Genomic DNA, 20,018 nt, shown 5'->3' with positions numbered 1-20,018 from the left:
ACATTTCTTCTGATTCTTAAGTAAAGAGAACCACAAGACCTGTCCATATCTAGGCAAGGTGAGGCTCCATTTGAGCCTCCACGAAGAAGACTCTTTTACATTCCATTTACACTTTTTGCTAGAAATTCAGAAAATGAAGATCAATCTATAGAGCACAGGAAGACCTGGCCATATTAGAAGGCCTCTGTCACTTAGAAGGTAGTAAAACATCTCTCTAGGTTAGTGAATTATGCTGTTAATTTAGCATATCTTAGCCTACTGAGTATTACTACATGCCAGGTACTAGGTGAAGCTCTTTATAGATGTTAAATTATACGATCCTCAGCCAGCCATGTAAAGCAGATATTACAAAAAGAGTTCATGCTACACTACTGTAGTCCCCTTCTACAGCTGAAGATGCTGAGGCTGAGTGAGGTGAAGTAACTTGCTGAAGGACACAACCAATAACTGTAGAGTCAGAAGTCAACCTGGATGTCTCAAAATAGTTACTAACTGCTACCCCATGCTGCTTCCTAAAAAGGGGTACTTTTAGGCACTTTCTTGTTCTAGTAATAACAGCACCCAATCCTCTTGACTTTTGAGATCATGTAAAATTGGGGGCACCCACAACACGGCAGCTTTCTGTTGCTGTGCGTGGTGCCAGACCCAAAGCAAACATTATCCTTAGCGCCCAGCAGAGATGCTGGACAGCGAGAGCAACCAAACAGCAAAATGCCTAGCAGCCGGCCTATGGGAAGGATTCCTAGGTTAGGGCATTACACATGCAGCAGAAAATGCAAAACAAGAAATTGCTTCATGTTCCAGTGACTTGGGTATTTTAAGTTGTATGGTTTCAACTCAGTTGCTGAACTCATCACGTTTTTATAAAAACAACCTAAGGCTCAGAAGACAAACCCTTTTCCACAGACTTTCATTCCCTTGCCCTTGTCTGGACACGGCTGAAAGACATGAGGCGAAGGACAGGGAGCATCTCTTGGTGGCTGGAAACTGTGAGAAGACCTTCACTGACAGGATTTGCTCTACAAATACAAGATTTGTCTCTCCTGCCTCCTGTTAAGGAACAGAACACACTGTAGGCGGCACCTCCAGGGAAAAGAGCTCGAGTAATGAGCACAGGAAATGGTTTTTCACTTAGGTAGCCATGTGCAAGGAACCCTGTAAAGCTAGGGGGAGAGCTCTGGATGGTACTAATGCAATCAGTGTTTTACAGAAGTGTCCTAGCATTTCAAGACTGTTAAACACATTGCACATGAGTCTCAGGAAGGGACACACAAAACAGCCAACCTATGTGAGGCAGTTACCACAAGTTTCACTGTATGAAGGAGTTCATGTCTAGGTATTTAAATCAATAGACTGAATGTAAGTTCCATGAGGTCAAGGATACAGTCTGTAGCAGTCTTTTTTTTTTTTTGTTCTCCGTTTTTAACTTTATTATTGCAACTCTGCCACTAGAATGTGGCTGGCATACAATAAATTATCAGTGGATAACTGTTGAGGAAATGAAGCTGCATGATCATAATTTCATAACAAAGAAGTGGCACATTTAGAACTTCTGACACAAAATGGCATGTTTGTAACAAAGCCACATAGGAAAAAGGGAAATCACCCTACGGAAAGTACAGGTCTGAGGACGCAGGGGGGAAGCACCAGAATCTGCTTCCCGAGAGGAAGGCCCCGATGAAATGAGTGCTAGTAGCACCGTGCAAGAACTTGGAATTTTTCAGTGTTTCCTAGTCTGCGAAGGAGCTAGAAAATGGGATGCACTACAGTTAGCAAAAAGTTCCTTGCGGTGAAATTTAGAGCCCAGTCATAATTTACATTTGCAGATATGCAGATCTCTAAGTGCACGGCTTCTGCCCTGATTACTAATTAATGAGGTGCAAAACTGCCTGCTGGAAGGAAACAGTGCTGATTACGTCAGTCTTATGGGACAGAGGAGCTCTGTGGTCTAAGGTGGCGGGCGATTCTTTAACATACATTTCAGTAAATTAAAAGAACAAAACCGGGACAGAAGGCTTATAGCAATGGAAGCAAAAACTTGAGAGAAATGTGGGCTCGCAACCCTCTAGTGTCTTGCAGAGGCAAATCCCAGTTATATCATGGATCTCATCAAATGCATATTTTTCAGCTATTGTACACTGACTTAATCAGCAGGCTGAATTCTGATGCAAATGTCCTGGTACAATTTAAAGAAGAGGGCAATAAAACAATCAGAGCAAATGGAAAAGGAAAAAAAATCTAGTCTCATTCTTAATGCACGATTCCTTTCCTGCTTATGTTCTCTTCCCACCCCTCAGGTAGCCACATATTATGTTAGGGGAGATAAACAAGGGCCAGACGCTACGGGGCCCTGCACCAGGCAAGCCCCAAGCAGCGAGACATGGAAACCATTCCTTGCAACAGTCTCTCAGATCTTTACAGTAGCGATAAGTGAGACAAGAGAATGGAGTGCGCTGATCACAGTGGGAAGGTTCCTGGGCCAGCGAGTTCCACATACCAGAAAGAAAAAGCAGCTGGGGAAGACTCTTTCCTTTCCCATCTCACTTTTGTTTTTAAAGTGTTGGGGATCTAACCCAGATCCTCCTGCACGCTAGGCAGGGCTTCTATCACTGAGTTGCAGCCCTCCCCCACCCGACTTTTTAATTTAAAGAAGCAGGTATTATTAAATGAGACAGTTGGTTAGCACCTACCGTTTGACTTCTCACTATCTGCAGGTTTCATTTGAATGGGATGATGCATCTAAAAACACAAAAGTGAGAAAGTAAAGGCAGATTGAACAACGGTAAAACCAACTTCAGAAATGTGACACTATTTCAGTACGGCTCTTATTAGAAGGGCATACACGTAATATGAAGACTTCTCCCAGGTAAAACTGTCTATTAAAGACCAAGCTTGAGTTTTACACTCAGCAGTATAACCCTTTTAGGTCAGAGGCTCTGCAACATCGTACTTCATAGCTTGGACTTTGGAGTCAAGCTTGAGTTCGAAACCTGGTTCTGCCACTCTGGCTGGCTGCTGCCTTCATCATGCAGATCTTTCTGCTTTTGCCGTTCGTTACAGCTATGTAACCCTGGGCTAGTGTTTTAACTTCTCTGAGCTTCAGTCTCCTTGTCTGTAAGATGGAGATAACACCTGCACGGAAGGGTTAAACAAGCAAGTTCTTCACACACACGCAGAACCTAAGGGTGCTGAAAAAAATTACTGTCATTGTACGACTACACACTTAAATGTGAATTTTTGTTTCTCTTCCAGCCATTCTAAGTTTTGTGAATTTTTCTGAGGTGTCAGGAGTGATCTGAAGAACTAGCACTGGATTGACTCAGGTGTCAATAAATCACTGTTATTAAATGCTAAATACAGAATAGGAATGCAGAGCCACTGAAAATTTGGAGGGAAGGAAAAAGCAAAGAGGGAGGAACGGTGGAAGGGAGACACGGACCTCACGATCATGAGCAGTACATATGCACGAGTAGAAGGAGCTTGAAACATGGGGCTGAGCTCCTGAATCCTGCAGACCTGCATGCTCTTGGTTCTCTACGCAATGCCGAACACACCCCTGTGCACAAGCCACAGAGTGTGCTCCGAGCACATAATGCTACCACCATCTCCAATTAAAATAAATTCCTGACACGACTTGCACAGGCCCTCCGGCTTCGAATTTCATCATGCCTAAGGATCACAGGAGCCACAGGGTGGGTGGGATCACCGGCTGTGCAAATGCTTTCATTATAGCGGGTTCCATCCTCTCTGAACCTCTGATTTCCCCAGCGGACTTCAATCGCTCGCAAGCCACAGCTCAGGGTTTTATCTAATTTAAATGAAAGAGGAATGGTACTTGGCTCTGGCACTTATACGATAGGAAATTATTATCGGGCAGACCATGTGTACCTAACGCCTGCCAGGGTCTTTAGAACACAAGAGGAAGAAGAGACAGGGAGGATCTCAAGGGATAAGAGGCTAAAATTTCAGAGCTGCTTTGATTCCTCTAAAAAGCATGATAATCTTATGCACAGAACACAGGCCTTGGGACAGCAAGTCTTCAATTTCCTACTTCATTTGTTCACATACTGAGTTTGTGGAGCCAAAGCTGCAGTGGGAATGGAATGTGTGGGGTCCTGCACGGCCAGTCTTTCCACAAAAAAGTGGAAAACATACCTTTAGAAGCTGGCACAAGTAAATGGTGAAAGCCCTTGATTTGGGCTGAGCGGTGTGGCCTCTATTCTATGTAATAGACAGGAGGACAAGATAAAACGTTTGGAGAAGACCGACAGTCTCGAGTGCAGTGGCCTTCTCACTGGCAGCATGCATCTGTCTGGCCATGCAGCAAGCATGGAAGAAAGAGCTCTCACAGGTCAGGCTCTGGGCTGAGGCCTGAGAACAAAGGCCGGGCGAGGAAGCTACTCCCCTTCAGGTGTGTGTGTGGGGAGACACTGCTGCAAACAGGCAGCTGAGCACCACGACAAGAGACGGGCAGAGGCAAGACAAGTGCACAGGCTCTCTTTCTGCCTGGCGAAGGTTTCCCAGGAGGAGCTTTCCAGCTCCAGTCCTCGGACGTGGCACTGGAGGAAGAGGGATGACAGGAAGCTCACAGGACAGCCCAGGCAGACATGCAGAGGTGAGAGAGCACAGTTCTTTCCCCTCAGGAGCGCATCATGTACCTGGGGAAGCAAGGAGAGAGGGGAGTTGAAGTGGTCAGCATCATGCGCCGAGAGGACCTCCGAGCCAAGGAACTGAAACTCTATCAAAAGGTCATGGTCAGGTGTAAAAGATTTAAGGAGCAAAGGCAAAAATATCAAATTTTCAGTCTCCGAAGGTCACTTTGGCTAAGCATGGAGGATGGGTTATGAAAAAGAGACACAGGAGGCAGGAAGAACAGTTAGGAGGCTACTAGCAACAGTCCAGGTGTACTGGCGACGGTAGAAGCGTCGGTAGTACCCGGTGGCTGTGGGGATGAGGGAGGAGAACAGGTCTGGACCCCTAGACGGGCTGTGGGAGGCAAGGCCCTCGCAAGGAAAGGAAGCAGGCGGTGTTGGGGGAGGCTGATGCGTGCAGGTCTGGACATGCTAAAGTCCTTGTGACTGGGATGTACAGAACAGCTGGAATGTGGGGCTGACGGCGGAGATGCCAGGGCTTTAAAGCCTACTGCGGGAGACGGCAGTGTAAGCCGCAGGCATTAGTGAAGCTGTCAAAGGAGGGTGAACAAAACCAAAAGCTGATGACAACCACGGAGAAGATGAGGAAAAACTGGCTAGAGAGGCCAGAGCAAAGGGGCCGAATCAGGAGCAGCTAGTTCCAATGGAGAGGCTGGGGCTTACCAGAGCAAGGGGACGGTCAGAGCAGGTGCCCCAGAGGCCACGATGAAGATGCCAACTATCTCTGAATCTGGCAAGTAAAAAAGTCTTCAGGGCATTTCTCAAGGCAGGGGCCAGAACTCCAGACGCAGGGAGTGAAGGAGCCAGGGAGAGGACAGCAGCGTGTGTGCTGATCAAGACTGCTATCTGGCGAAGATCAGTTGTGCAGGGGGGTACAGTACGATCAATGGAAGGTGGGAGCACAGAATGGGAGGGAGACTTTCCCTTCTTATGTGAGTTAGGGTACTAAAAATAGTCAGATGAGACACACGCATTAAACACAGAGGAGAGGAGCTAAGTGCATCCACTTTACTTAGGGGACACAAAAAAGGAACGCATACGGCTGTTGCCCTCAGGGAGGGAACAGTCCACTGTGGTGGTTAACGTGGATGCATTTTTAAAAAGCTGTTGACAAACGTCAGAAGAAGAGCACAGGCAGCAGATACGAACATTTAGGTGTATCGGCAAAGCGTATAGCTGACTGGAAGAGAAATCTAAGAGCAAGAAAGGCAGCATCATTCTACACTAAAGCTGACAAGGGCTCTGGAAATCACAGTCCAGTGCTCGCGGTTTACAGGTCTGGAGGGGATCCAGACTCCACTAAGGACACACAGCTGGTTAGTGATAGAGTCGGGATCGGAAATCTAATCTCCCTTCTCTTAATCCAGTGACAACTCCCTTCTATCACACTGCTTCTCCACAAAATGCCCAGCATTGGACATATGGGTCTTCAGTTAACTGCAGGTTTCACTCACTGAAGGAGTGACACAAACACTTGTTTGAAGATGCAGGCAATATCCCCTTAGCTGAACGTAACCTTCTTCCTCTAAACTCCCATAATACTTTATCTCTATAACTACAGTCAGACTTCACACTTTCCCTTCTTACAGCAGCTCAGTTTCTGACCGGAGACTGTCTAGAAGGCTCAGGGAAGTGTGGCCTCTATTCTACGCTACTGTCACTGTATGCCTAAACTGTTTTGGTCTTCATCCGCCTGAGGTGGGCAGTGGGGTGAGGGAGGTGCAGATCTATTTCTTAGAGACCTGGACCGTCAGACCCTGGTGAATTCTGAATGGGTGGTCATCATGATATAAACATGTTCTGAAGACAATTTAGATAATGTATGTGAAGCACTGTGACCTTCTTCGAGAAGGTGTTCAGTCAGTACTGCATTAAGAATGGCTCATTATCACGAGCAATTCATTTACAAATTTCTGATCACATACAGGGTATAAAAGTCAAGGAAGACAAAAATGGTGTGGAGGAGTCACTCTTATAACGCTTCATTTCCTCAAGATCTTATGACTCCACAAACTTTGGGAGATTTCTTGAGAGGTGCAGGGAAATCACGGCAAAAAAAGAGGGCTTTCTAGTTTAAAGTTTCAGCCTATAATAAAGAGTCTTTCCCTGCAGCTGAGCGGGTTTCCAAGATTTGATCCAGTATGACTCTGGGACTACCCATCCATTCAACTGTTTCTGCTTCTAGCAGACCCAAGGTTAGCTGCTGGGAATGCAAGGACAAAAAGTCCTCATCACGGTGCAGCTTGCAGTGACAGTATGGACGGACACAGCAACCATTTCCCAGAGTACCGGCGATGCTGCGCTGAGACATGTGGTGTGGGACCCTAGAGAAGAGTGCTGAACACAGACTAAGGGAAGAAACTGGAGAAGGCGCCCCAGATAGACCAGTGTTTGAGTTCCTTATTGTATTAGCCAGGAGATGTGCGAACGACGTTTCAGGGAACAGAATACCTCCTCACAGGCACAGAATATGAGAAAATAGGTCGCACTGTCACTAAAGCATGGTGACACGGCATTCTACCCAGTAGAGGAAACAATAATAGTTCTTAAACATCATTCTCAAAGAGTTCCAAAAATCCTCAAAACCTAAAACACAGTAAGACTAATAAGAGAGGATTATAAGGTGTAATAAAAAATGGTAAATGCCTAAGTTAGAAAAAATTATTGTAGTAAAAGACACACTGCCATTAATCCCCCTCAAATATCCCCCTGCCTTCAAATACTAACCTACCATTCCTGCCACTTTCATGAACAGTTCTGGAAGTCCTCTTTAACTGAGTGTCTTTAACTGAGCTGTTGTGGCTGCCTCGGTGTCCCAAACTGATTCAAGACATTTACTTTTCATGGTTATTTTAACTTTGGAGAAGAGCCTGAAGTCACACAGTGAATGAGGGGTACAAGGTCACAACAGCGTTTTTACAAGCCCGCTCTTCTGCTGGATGGGACTGTATTTTCACTATATTCACTATATTCACTGTATTTCACTATATTTCACTATATTCACTATATTCACTATATTTCACTATATTCACTGTATTTCACTATATTCACTGTATTTCACTATATGTCACTATATGTCACTATATTCACTATATTTTGATTGCACTTCATAAAGATGTTCACTGAAGACTCTAGAACTGCTTCGCAAAGGGACAAGGGTGATGGGATATGTGTGTCTCACGTAAGGGGCAGTATCTGATGGGACTGATGGAAATGTGTCTTTTATTGTAATCAATTTTGAAAATTTAAACATGGAACATATATTTCTGTTATTCATTATATATTCATGATTGGAGAATTTTAAGAAAGAAGAACATAACCCAAGTTTACTCAACTCTGAATTACGCTGCCCCAGATGCCAAAAGTGGCATTCGGAGGTTACCTCCTCCGCTCTTTTCTCAAGAACTAAAGAGCACGTCAGAGGGGTCAGCACTGTGGTTCTCGACATCGGCTGGAGCTGCCCACGGCTGGCGCTGGCTCTTTAAGCTGTGCTCTGCAGTTGGAGGTGCCAGGTGACAGCGGCAGACCAGCATGGCCCAGAGAATGCAGTGCTCTCTATTCCAAGATGTCTAATGTCTCACCATTTGTGAGGGAATCCCAGAGCCAGGGTTGAGGCTACTTCCCCAGGGGCTATTTCCTTCTCCTGTCGGTGGCAAATGAGTGCATCATCTCTAAAAATTTCTGCGAGGAGTCTCCTAAGACAAGTGTGTTCATTAAATTGAGGCTGCATCTCCATAATCACACAAAAGTGTCTGTGTCTGAGAAAACATCCAGTGGTCTGTATTGTCATGATCTGTCTACAGTGTTTGATGAGTCTGGGAATTTTATAAACACCAGCCTCTAACATTCCCAGGGTAGTTTTCCTGAGTCATGATGAACACAAACAATGCATCCATGACTAGGGTTTAATTCAGTGGTACCTATAGCAAACTTACAAGGCAACAGGAGAACTACTGTCTGCTCATTCCAAGCTCTCTGCAGTGCGCTTGTATCAGGGAAATGGCAATAGTCAAGAGCTTTAGAAACAGATCCTGTTCACGGCAGTATAACTGACCGAACGTATTTCTTCAAGCTCACATTTCTGTAAAGAAAGGCTCTAAATCTATTTCTTTGACTACAAATGAAACTCTTTTTCATTGTCTTACAGAACGGCATTTGCCAAAGTTACACAGTAAGGTGCTGGTAATGTCTTCGTCTTCCATTTAGTCCAATTTGTTTAAAAACAAAGGAAACAGTGAAAGGGGAATTTTCTTCCCTCCCTCCCTCTCTCATGGTGGGGGCTGGAGGATGGCTCTCAGCATGCTCCTTAGAGACCAGCTGTTGGACTTCTGTTATGTGTGTGTACTAACGACCAGCACCACCAAACAGGAACTACTCGGAGCAAAGCACTCACTGTGGCCCGCCAACGAGCAGCTCCTCGGGCTGCTCAGGCTTTCAGTGACATGGGCTGCTTGAGGGTGGGCCTGCACCTCCCCTTCCTTTCTACCCCAAAGCTAAGACCACGCCCCAGCGACAGCAGGCGACTGCTTCTCTGACATGGCATACATGGCATGGCTGTCGCACACCTCCTCCTGGTTGCCCTGGTGGGAAGCTGCCAGTGCTCCAACGCCAGCCTGCCAGCATAACACCTGACTTCGCCCTTTGTCCTGTCTAGCGAGCACGTGCCATGTGGTTTTCTCTCCGGGTACACGGGGCGCTGGAACTGAGCTGTCCATTGCTCGACCTCAGAATGGCTGACCTCTGGCTGGATCTGACACTCCTTACTCCTCAGTGTGGTGACCTCAGACTCATCCCAGAAGAGCCCAGCTGTAGCTCATGAAAATGAAAATGAGGATGCAACTTCAGAGCAAAGCCATTATTCCAGGTCTCCAGGGGTGACTGCATGCTCAGAGAGCTGCCCCCAGCGCTGGCAACAGCTGTCACTGCCAAGTGTCCATCAGGACAGAGGCGAGGACGAGGCAGAGTCACACAGCGCCCGTGTTCACTGACTGCCCTTCTCAGCGGCCCCACTGCAGCAAGTTAGTGTGACTTCTCCCAAACCTCCCCACTCCAGCCCTGTGAGGCCTACCGGGGATGCTCCTCTGGAAGACAGTCTGAGGAGAAGGCAGTAGCTGAGGGCAGGGTGGCCCAGCTGGGTTCTCATACACAGGAGAGCTCATGCCGAAGCTTGTTTAACTCCAGCCATCATCCATCGGTGAGCTAACCACCTCTCACCGGAGACTCAAGGAAACACACCATTTTTAACCTGAGATGGGTTTTACAGAGGCAGTGCAGTGCATCCCATTATTAAACCTATCCTGACCCCTTGAGAGAACAGCCGTGCGGGCACATATTACAAGCTCACTGCCCATAAAATATTTAAAAGTAGATAAAGAGAGGAAAGGAAGAAGCAAGTTCCCAAGAGCAGTGTGCCAAATGAGAAATGAAAGACTGCAGCAGGAAAGACATACTGATATTTTCATTTTGCTCTATGACAACGTAAAAATAATAAAGGATACACAGTATCTTGATTGTTTAGTAACTGAAATGCTAAAAGCACTTATACTTTCTGAGTTTCTTTAAAATAATTTTATGAGTGGTAGAAATAGGTTTCAGAGAGTTGCCACCAACTAGAGGCAAGTCATCCCCCAAACTGAAAGTCTATATACACATCAAAGGTTCTTCTGTTACAGCAGAATATCCTCAGAAATACGTAGGCTTGTCCTCCATTAACTAATTTTGTCATTTCAAGCATTATTATTTTATGTTCATACACCAGGACTGAGAAGAAACAAAAGGAGCTTCAGAACTTTTCAGTTTCCTTGTTTTTGTCTCAAGTGGTTAACAGTATGGTAAACCTGCTAAGATATTTTTAATAGAATGGTATCTCTCAGGTTGGTCAAAATCAGCATTTATCACTGGGACAAAGCTAGCTTTGTAGTTCAGGGCTATTTCTGGTAAGTGAAATGGAAAATTTAGGAATTTTTACAATTGAGGAAATCATCCTTTCACTCAATTTTCAAAGCATTTGTGATAGGCTCTTTAAGCATGTTAACTAATTTAATTCTCACAATGGCTCGATGAGATTGGTACTTAGGAGGGACAAAGGGGGAAAGAGATTAAATGGTAACTTGGCTACTTCAGAGGGCAAGTAAGTAGGATCAAGAGTTCAAATCCAGGTCTGTCTGGGGCTGGAGCATAAGCCCGAAGGCTCCACTCAGCACCACCTCCAGAATCTACGCACATGCTGCGTGGTAAGGACGGGGCTTCTGAGGACAGTACAACCACTGGGGTCTTCCCCTTCCACATCGGACACGAAGGCTGCCTCAATCTATGGGTTTCTTTCCCATTACAAATCCCTGTATTTATGTGCATATTATATTTGTGTGTGTGTGTGTGTGTGTGTATGTATATACATATATTATTCATGCAGATATACAAATTTTAAAATTAGTCCTAGAACAAAAATGACTGAGTTTTCTTTATGAAAAAATACAGGAAAGTTTGAAGTCAGTATTTGCTGACACATATTTTTATAAAAGTGATCTAAGCCATGAAAAAAAGAGATCTGAAAGCGTTAACAACAAAAACACGTAATCCTTTTCTTACTGGGCAAATTCCAATTAGGGGAAATCTGAGCGAAAACAAATTATAATTTCTTCCTAATAGTCACTCAGCTCTGAGAAGCACTTAAAACACTGGCTGTCCAGTAAATGCTGAACGAGGTTGTTGTCGTTAGGACCATTATTTTACATAGTGTATGAGTTTCGCTGAAGGGAAAAAGCAAAGGCCCCGCTGGGGAGCAGGGAGCACGTGCTGGAAGGGACGGCCCTTTCGGTCCCTGGGGAAGTGCAGAGCCAGGGCCGCGTAGCTCTGGCTTCCTTCATAAGTACGTATGTACAGGGACGGAGAGACTCAAAGAACACAGGTTATACACCTGTTTCTGTTTACGGGGCTCCGGGACAGCCGTTCACCTATAATCACACAGTCTGTCTACATTCCCGTTACAAATAAAGTCGTATACTATGGGGGAAAGTAAGCAATCTAACTGTTTCGTCCTGGCAAAAAAATAAAATAAAATATTGCGGGAAAATTAGATTATGCTGGGTAGAATTCTGTGAGGGAATTTGGAGTCTGTTACGGTGATTAAGTCATCATTTCTGACAGATTACTCTAATCGGCTGTCAAATAACATTCCACAACCCCATCTGTAACTTGGCATCCTAGTTATGCAGCCTATGTTACCTTCTGTGTATAAAACATATACCAAACAAGAGGAGGTGCACACTAGCATTTATTATACTCATTAGCTATGATTAGGTTCTGTGTTTTCATACTAAATAATAGCACAACTTCCATTTTGCTTTATTTATTCTTAAAATTAGAAGAAAAATGAATAGGCTTAATATTGGAGGTATGGGCCATGAATGGAAATAACTGTACTGAACAAAGTATGAATATAAAGCATTCAGAAGCAGTGCTGTTTAAGTGCAATCCTTTCTTAGTTTATTTTTTCTTGGAAGTATTATAGTATATTAGTTAAAAAGACAAATCTGTGCCACTTTTTAACCCTCTTAATAGATTTCACACCAAATTAGCTATTAGTTCATTTGATGGCGTTGCTATTACTGTGTTTAGCATTTGTGTAGACAAAAAAAATTTGTGGTGACATTTAAACCCTCCACCTTTTGTCACCGCATCTTTATAGTACAATAAAAATGGATCCAGTCATTTGAGCTCCCACATAAAACTAAGCAATACTAGTTAATACTGCATCTAGGTTTGTGTAGAAGTATCTTGTTTAGATCTATATGGTTTCCAGCCAAAACCAAAAACTGAAAATAGAGATAAATGGAAAACTCAACGTGACAAAAGCCTTATAGGGTTATAATGCTGCTGAAGTTATACTATGACAGCTACAATTAGAGCAACAGGCCACAAGAATTGTGTGATGGCTGGAAGATCATAATCACTACTGATAAACGAGCCAAAATTAGGAGAAAGGTAATCATTTGCCCTTATCACTAAGTGGGAAACATCCTGACATGCTTTCCAACCATGATTTCTTCTTGATCCTGGACTTGTCTTCCCAAGCCAATGATGGATGCCTTCACACTTACCCTTCCAGATGTTGCCCAGATGCTAAATTAGACTTTCAGGCGCATCGAGCAATGCACAGCACACACTGAAATAGTACTGCCTGGCCTGGCCATTAAGCAGTGGCCTAATGACCTGGTAGTTCATTTACATTTTGAATACTAAATTTTATATGCCATAAACTTGGCAGAATCTCATTTTTTAGGAGCAACAAGTCTGATTTAAAAATAAATCATCCACTGCACACTAGTCTCTGCCCATATGACCTCCTCGGGCTTCACTCTCAGCCGCCAGCCTTTGGCTCCATCCCCAACATTTTCTGCGAGAAGGTAGTTCACTGCTACCCAGTTCTCCACATTCAGCGAACCAGAATGAACAAAGTCCTTCATTCAGGCAAGAGATCACGGTGCAGCCACCCCTGCCAGCCTTCACCCTGTGGGACAGTGTCCATTTTGCTTCCTGGGATCTCTTACCTGGGCTCCCTAGTGTCTGTTTCCCTTTGAACACCCAGCTGAGTGCTGGCCATCTAAGTGGGGACTAGTCTCCTCACCTGGACCTTCTAGACCTTCTTTCCAAGGCTCTACTGTGTCAATGATGATCTCCTGCATTGCGTCTGAGAGTGATCTTTACTCAGACTCTTTAAGCCAGGCACCTGTCTCATCCCCACAGCAACACCCCGGACAGTGAAACCTGCCAGTGGACTTGAATACTGGTCAGCCAGCAGAAACTTGTCATGCTGGACTAAGCCCACTGCTCATGGGGTAGTATCTCAGGGATAGGAGCATGTCCTCCGCTTTCCTGTCCTCTCATGGAAGAGTCTAGGAGCAGCCCTAAATTCATATGTTTTTCTTATTGGAATATGCTCTGAACCGTCTCTACCTCATTCATCCCTTTCTTCGCCCTCCTCTCTTCCCCATCTCCTCTCTCTTTCTGGTGACTGCCATTTGTGTTTGTCTGTAACTCCAGGTCCAGACTTTTATCCCTTGCTCAAAAACTCTGTCATCTTGGAGATTAAATTCTAGCTCCCTGGACTATGTTTCCGGGAACACCATGCTTTGGCCCAAGGTTACCTTTCCAGGCTTATTTCTCCTTTCTGTGCCACATTCCTCTTCTCTTCTAGTCATGTTGGTCAACTGCTCAGTCCTAGCACTTCCACAAATACGCTCACCCACGAAAAGCACAATGACTCTCTCTCATGCACACACGGTACTTCTTCCGGCAAGGGTATGCACTGTTATACAGACACTTCTGTTACATTCAGTTTTTGTAGGCTATTTGCTAAGATTTGGAAAGCTTTCCAATAATTCATCTGCAATGTTTACTACTTTTAGTTTAAGTAAAATTAAGCACAGGCTGGATGACTTAAAACAGTACTGCAATCCAAGTCAACCATGGAATTGATGAGCATTTTGTGTGCAACACAAAGCATTCTTCATCCACTTCAAGCAACTTCAATATTGTGAATGCTTTACCCAGAAATCTCTACTTTTCTTTCAACTTTAAGGCAACCTAAAACCATTTCAAAAATACTCCTTTCAAGCAAATCTTTAAAACCTCTGGTTCAAAACTGACCTAGAAAACTCAAGCCAACTGTACTTTATTTTGAACCTTCTGACGGGATATACCACATCAATGGGAAAGCCCCTCTGAATTTCATATTCTGTTAAGCCTTCCTTAGCTTAGTCTCCTAGTCCGGAGTTGTGTGAGTTGATTTGCCAGCCACATTTATTAATTAGTGTCTAACATTTCCACCTTTCTGCCAGTCGGAGCCTCTCATAAAAAATGTATGATTTGATTGGTTTAGGAATGACAACTTCATTTACAGCAGACAAATAAATATGCCTCATTCAGTATTCTTTTTCCATTTATTTATTTAAATACTTCCATGGCCTCTGGGATTTGTACTAAGTGAATGAAAGTAGATAACCAAGGTAATTTTTGTTTCTGAATCATATTTAAGGAGAAATGATTAAGTTCTCTCTCTCTCTTTCTCTCTCTCACACACACACCACACACACACACACACACACACACACACACAAACACACACACGGCTGATCCAAAACAATTCTCTACGAAAATTAGGTGATGAGTATAGAAAAATGCCCCAAGGGCTATTTCATATTACCCACGTTTAAAATGCATATACATTAAACATCTGGGCAATATATCTGATACTGTTTTTAGCAGCTATATTTATTCATCTCATCTTCTACAGCAGTACTAACTTTGGTTGATATTTTGCCAAATGAAGATCTCTCCTCCAGTGATGCTAATTCTTCATGAGTTGTAGTTTCATTTCACTGTCTTATTTTGATTTTCACCTTCTACTTTAATGTGTGAGATCATTTACCAACTGTGGAAATTACTTGTTGGCAGAGCTTATGGCAATGAGAATGACGGTTCAGTTGTTCCATAAACAGTATTATCCGGAAGCTCGGTCTCCTAAAGATCAAATTCAAGGTTTTGACCTTCAAATACACTGCATGTGACCCAAAATTAAATGGCAGAGGGAAAGGTAGAGAAGTAATACACGAGATAATGTATGGCAGCAACACTGAGGAATGAGGCAAAGTCACTTATGGACAGCACCTGATCTGCAACAGCCAATCTACTTTCATGATTTTTTACAACGCCAGACATGTGTCACTTAATAGAGACTTGGGAAACTTGGTAGTGCAAAGAACACCATAGAATGGTAAGGTCTGGACTGGAATCTTGGCTTTGCCAACTGCAAACACAGCAAATCACTTGACCCCTTTAAGCCTTCGTAAACTCACTTTTGAGGCAAGGAGCGTATCAGAAAACTCATCACAGGATTGTGAGGACATCAGAAAATATACATAAAAGTATATCATAAATTCTAAAGTACTATATTATCATAAACTTTTTGCTTCACTCATTTATCATGAATGTCACCCATCATTTGAGGGTCATATTTAGAAGAAAACATGCTTTGTAACTTTATACATGCTCATGTCTCATCTTGTGCTTCTAGAATAGAGTTCTATATGCCTGAAAGGACTGCAATGAGGAACGCAAGCATTGAGAACAGCCTCCCACCTCTGCACCAGCAGACTGTAGAGAACTGTTGAATTAAAAAATATGAGGAGGGAAGGAGGAAAAGAGGGGAGGAGGAAGAGGGGAATAAAAGCTACCGCTGAGAGGTCATTGAATCAGCAGACATTTCTTTTGCACCATCTATGGTATGGAGCTAGGCTCTGAGAATGTTCCTCTCCTCAAGGAATTTGGAGCTCAGTGCGGAAGAAACTGAAATGTCAACAATGGAGGGCAATGAAATATAGCAGGTGACAGGATAAATTTAAGCACATGATACAGTGGATTATAATGAAGAATTGTGAGACACGATGTATGAGGTTGTGGTATTACACGGATGGGACATAGTGTATGGCTGAGAATGTCCTAGACACTGAAGAAAAAGGGCACCATATGGACTCTGTGTTTCACCCTTTAGATTCAGCAGTCACGTCTCTCTCTCTGTGTGTGTGTGTGTGTGTGTGTGTGTGTGTGTGTGTGTGTATGTGTATCTGCTAAAAGATGCAAGAAGATTCACATACTACGATGTGTGTGCTGAGGGTAGTGTACAACTTCAGACTCTTAATACCACCCTGCCTTTATCGATTTGGGAGGCTAGGTAGGAGACTACCAAGCAATTATTATAGAGATAGTGTAAAAATCCCTAATCTTTTTTATTACTTGTGATAACTGTGAAGTTCCACCGATACAGAGGGACAAATTCTAGAGATGCCATTAAGATAGAAGCCACGAGAATGAATAATAAGGACCCATGGAACTCACTCAGTATGAAAAGAAGGATGTGAAAACAGAACCTAGGGTGCATGTTTATGGCATAATATTTTATACTCTTTGTCATCCCTATAAAAAAGTTCCATTATTTTGGGAGAAAGGATTCATGATTTCACTGTATGATAAAAGTACAGAGCAGGAACTTGGTTTAAGGTATCTTTCAGTGATCCCTGTTACACTCAGCTCTGCTCCAAACCAGCTTCTTCAATGTTCTGAGCTACAGGTAAGATCCAACCTTTTCAAAAATCAGTGACCAGCTGAAGTATTTCTTCTTTCATTATTTAGAGTTTTATTAAAGCCCAAATTTGATCTTTCCCAACAAAGCTTTCTGAAGTTACCATGGGAAACATTTAATATGCACACTGTAATGAAACTTAAAAAGCATGTCACGATTAGCGAGGAAAGTTAAGATACAGTGCTTGAGAGCGCGCCCCCAAAGCCCAAGCTGTAGCATCTATTCAATAAACGCCATTCTGAGAGACCAAAGGTCATTATTACATAAGACTGTGGGTGCTATTTTTGGGAGCCAGGCATTTGGCACCACTGACTTTGACAGATCTGCCTTTTATCAGCCCTGACATGTGGGTCACATGCTCTTCCATTTTCCTTTTCTCAATATGAGTGACTATCTTTGAAACAAATTACATGAAAATGTAACATGAATGTCCTTAAAATCAGTGCAGCCCACTGCCACTTAAGTCACTGTCAAAATGCATCTCAGCGGTGCTACTGAAGATTGCCCCTAGGACTACAACATCTTTAATGTTGCTCTTTCCTGCCTTTCCCAGTAACAGGCAGTTTAGTTTCACAACTGTTTAGGGCAGATGACATTCTCTGTAAGCCTCTCAAATTGCAGGAAGATTCATATAGACCACATTCCTTATTATGTGATAGTGTATTCTACTCTAGCATTCATACTGTAGCTAAATTTTCTTTGTCAGCAAAAGTTGCTCAAGCTGTGGGTATCAAGAGAAACAGGATAATAAGTGCTTTGCTTTCCTGGTAAGGAATTTCAAATCCATGAATGATGAGACAGCAGGGACTCTACACTCCTATGGTTTCTACAAAGTGGAAATTACTGATTAACTCTTTGTGGCAGAAAATTACTCCTCATGCTTTAGAATTAGCTTTCTCTGGCCAGAAAAACTGTGCCTAAAATAGCATCAATTCCATTTGTCCCCTGACAGTCTGGGACATATTAATTCTACGTAAGTTCTATTCAGAGATCTGCCAGTGTGTTTGGAAGTACAGATGAAGAGAAGGAAAGACACTTCCCACTCAGATGTGCTGGAAAACAAAGGACATCTCATATCCCAACTTACATCTTTGCCTCTTGTCCTAAATGGTCAGGATGTCCCACTCCACCTGCAGAACATCTGAAAGGAATTCTGGAAGGTGGGAGCCTCTTTAGCCACAGCAGCTTTGGCTCCTCTTTAGTACTCAGATGAGGGGACAGATCAATTCAATGGCTGGAAGAGGCACACACTGACACCCACTCCAGGCCGCATGACAGTGAACTGAGAAATGGCCAGGAGAACAGCACTGGTGAAGTCTACTTCTGTAGAATAATGCTTCTCAAAGGTTATAATGTGTATGTATGTACCTAGGATTTAATGTTTAAAAGGTTTTAAACTTTTTTTTTTTTTACAGTGTAAGGCACGATACTCTGACATATAGATAAGAAGCACTGTGAAATGATTATCACAACCAAGCTAACACGTCCAGCATCTCACATAGTTATCTGTGTGTACGTGTAGTGAGAACTGGGAAGGCAGGTTAAGTGCAGGACTGGGGTGGGGTTCAGAGTTGCCTTTCTTATAGCCTCAGATTAAACCAATGTTGCTGGCCTATGGACCACACTTTAAGTTAGCAAGGCTATGCTGTACTTGTGGGAAGACAACTGGTAGGTGAGTGTGTCTCTGTGAATCCAAATGAAACAGAAAATATGTTTTCATCAGCGTGGGGTCAATGATGGCCACTTCTTCCTACAATGGCTCTCAAACTTATCTGAACACTGGAATCCCTTGGGGAGCTTTAAAAATACTGAGGTAGGCTCTCATCCCAACGGACTTTTATTTGCCTATGACATGGCCTGGATGTATGTACATAGTTCTTAAAGATCCCTGAGTGATTTTATTGTGCAGCCAAAGGTGTGAATCGCTGCCCTGTTGTAGCTACAAACAGATTTCTCAAATGCGATTTTCCTTTCTCTTAATTAACTTCATATACATTCATTTACCTCATGTAACATTTTAGTAAATGGTCTAGGAAATATATTATTATCTCTTTGGATCATTCTCACGGATTGCCAAGGAAAAATGGAAACACCAAGCCCAACAGCCTCATACCACAGAGGGTAGAGCCCTGGGTAGACGGGTAATCTGAGCTCTAAATTTCTTATTCTTTACAATGGTATGGCTGGTATAATCTTGTAGAGAAACGGTGGGGGCATGGTATGTTTTTCTCCTCGCACCACTCACCACACCTGGCTGTGTGACCTTTACAGTGCTGTCACTGACTTCTCTGGACTTCCGTTTTCTCATCTATAAGGTGAGGAGGGCGGAGAATGCAAGCTTCTGCCGTGTGTGTCTATCCTTAGATTCAGCCTGCTTTCCTGTACGTGTCCTTCCTTCCAGTGCTGACCCACGTAACAAATTCAAATAGACAGAAACCTTCTGAAATTAGGTATAGCGTTTCCAGGCACCTGAGTCTTACCTTTTCTTCTCCTTACATATATTTAGATCTTGTTAATAACCTATAAAGATTTACACCTGGACAGCCGTGTCTCAGGAGTGATTTAGGTTACTTAGGGCTGAGATTCTCTTAAATGATTCCATGGTACTTGTGAGAAGATCTTTTAGAGTTGTGATTATAGTTAGTCCTCTACAAGCTGCAGAAAAAAAACTGTACTAATCCAAATCTAGGCGAAAGCTTCTACACCTACTTAAGTGATAGTACGTTATAAGCCGTAAACTAGAAATGCATCAGAAAGACAGGATGAAGTTCGTCTTAAGGAACAGTGCTCTTCTACATCATACAGCAGTCATTCCTTATCAGAGTTTCTGCTTTCTGTGGTCTTAGTTATCTACGATCAGCGACACCTAAAATATTAAATGGAAAATTCTACAAATAAATAATTCATATGTTTTAAATCGCATGCCCCCCCCCCCCCGAGTAGCAAGGAGAAATCTCACTCAGTCCTGCCTGGGATGAGAACCACGCCTTTGCCCCGCATATCCACACTGTACTGTATGCACATATAAGGAAAAACCATGATGTCCAGGATTTGGTACTGTCTGGTTTCAGGCATCCACTGGGGGTCTTAGAACCTATCCGCCAACGGATAAGGGGGCACTACTATACATGGATCTAATTGCAGTAGGCCAATTACTAGCCAAAGAAGACATTCATTGATCTGTCACTAGAAAAGTTTTCTCTAACAGGTATAGACATTTCAACTCT

The 20,018-nt window shown here is 43.4% G+C and overlaps 1 protein-coding gene across 8 annotated transcripts in view; it reads right to left on the bottom strand.

Moving 5' to 3' along the window:
- The window catches only part of Celf2 (CUGBP, Elav-like family member 2), a 310,354-nt gene that overhangs the window by 81,432 nt on the left and 208,904 nt on the right, over nucleotides 1-20,018 (bottom strand). For all 8 annotated transcript variants that reach the window (XM_013513698.1, XM_013513697.1, XM_013513693.1 and 5 more), the window contains exon 4: nucleotides 2,691-2,739. In XM_013513698.1, the coding sequence (XP_013369152.1) occupies nucleotides 2,691-2,739 (49 nt within the window). The remainder of the gene's footprint in view (nucleotides 1-2,690; nucleotides 2,740-20,018) is intronic.

Source organism: Chinchilla lanigera, unplaced genomic scaffold (assembly GCF_000276665.1).
Source record: "Chinchilla lanigera isolate Chin_1 unplaced genomic scaffold, ChiLan1.0 scaffold00020, whole genome shotgun sequence".
In the NCBI taxonomy this organism is placed as follows: domain Eukaryota; kingdom Metazoa; phylum Chordata; class Mammalia; order Rodentia; family Chinchillidae; genus Chinchilla; species Chinchilla lanigera.
The sequence above is the reverse complement of the archived record's forward strand: the minus strand, read 5'-3'. Positions and strand labels throughout refer to the sequence as shown.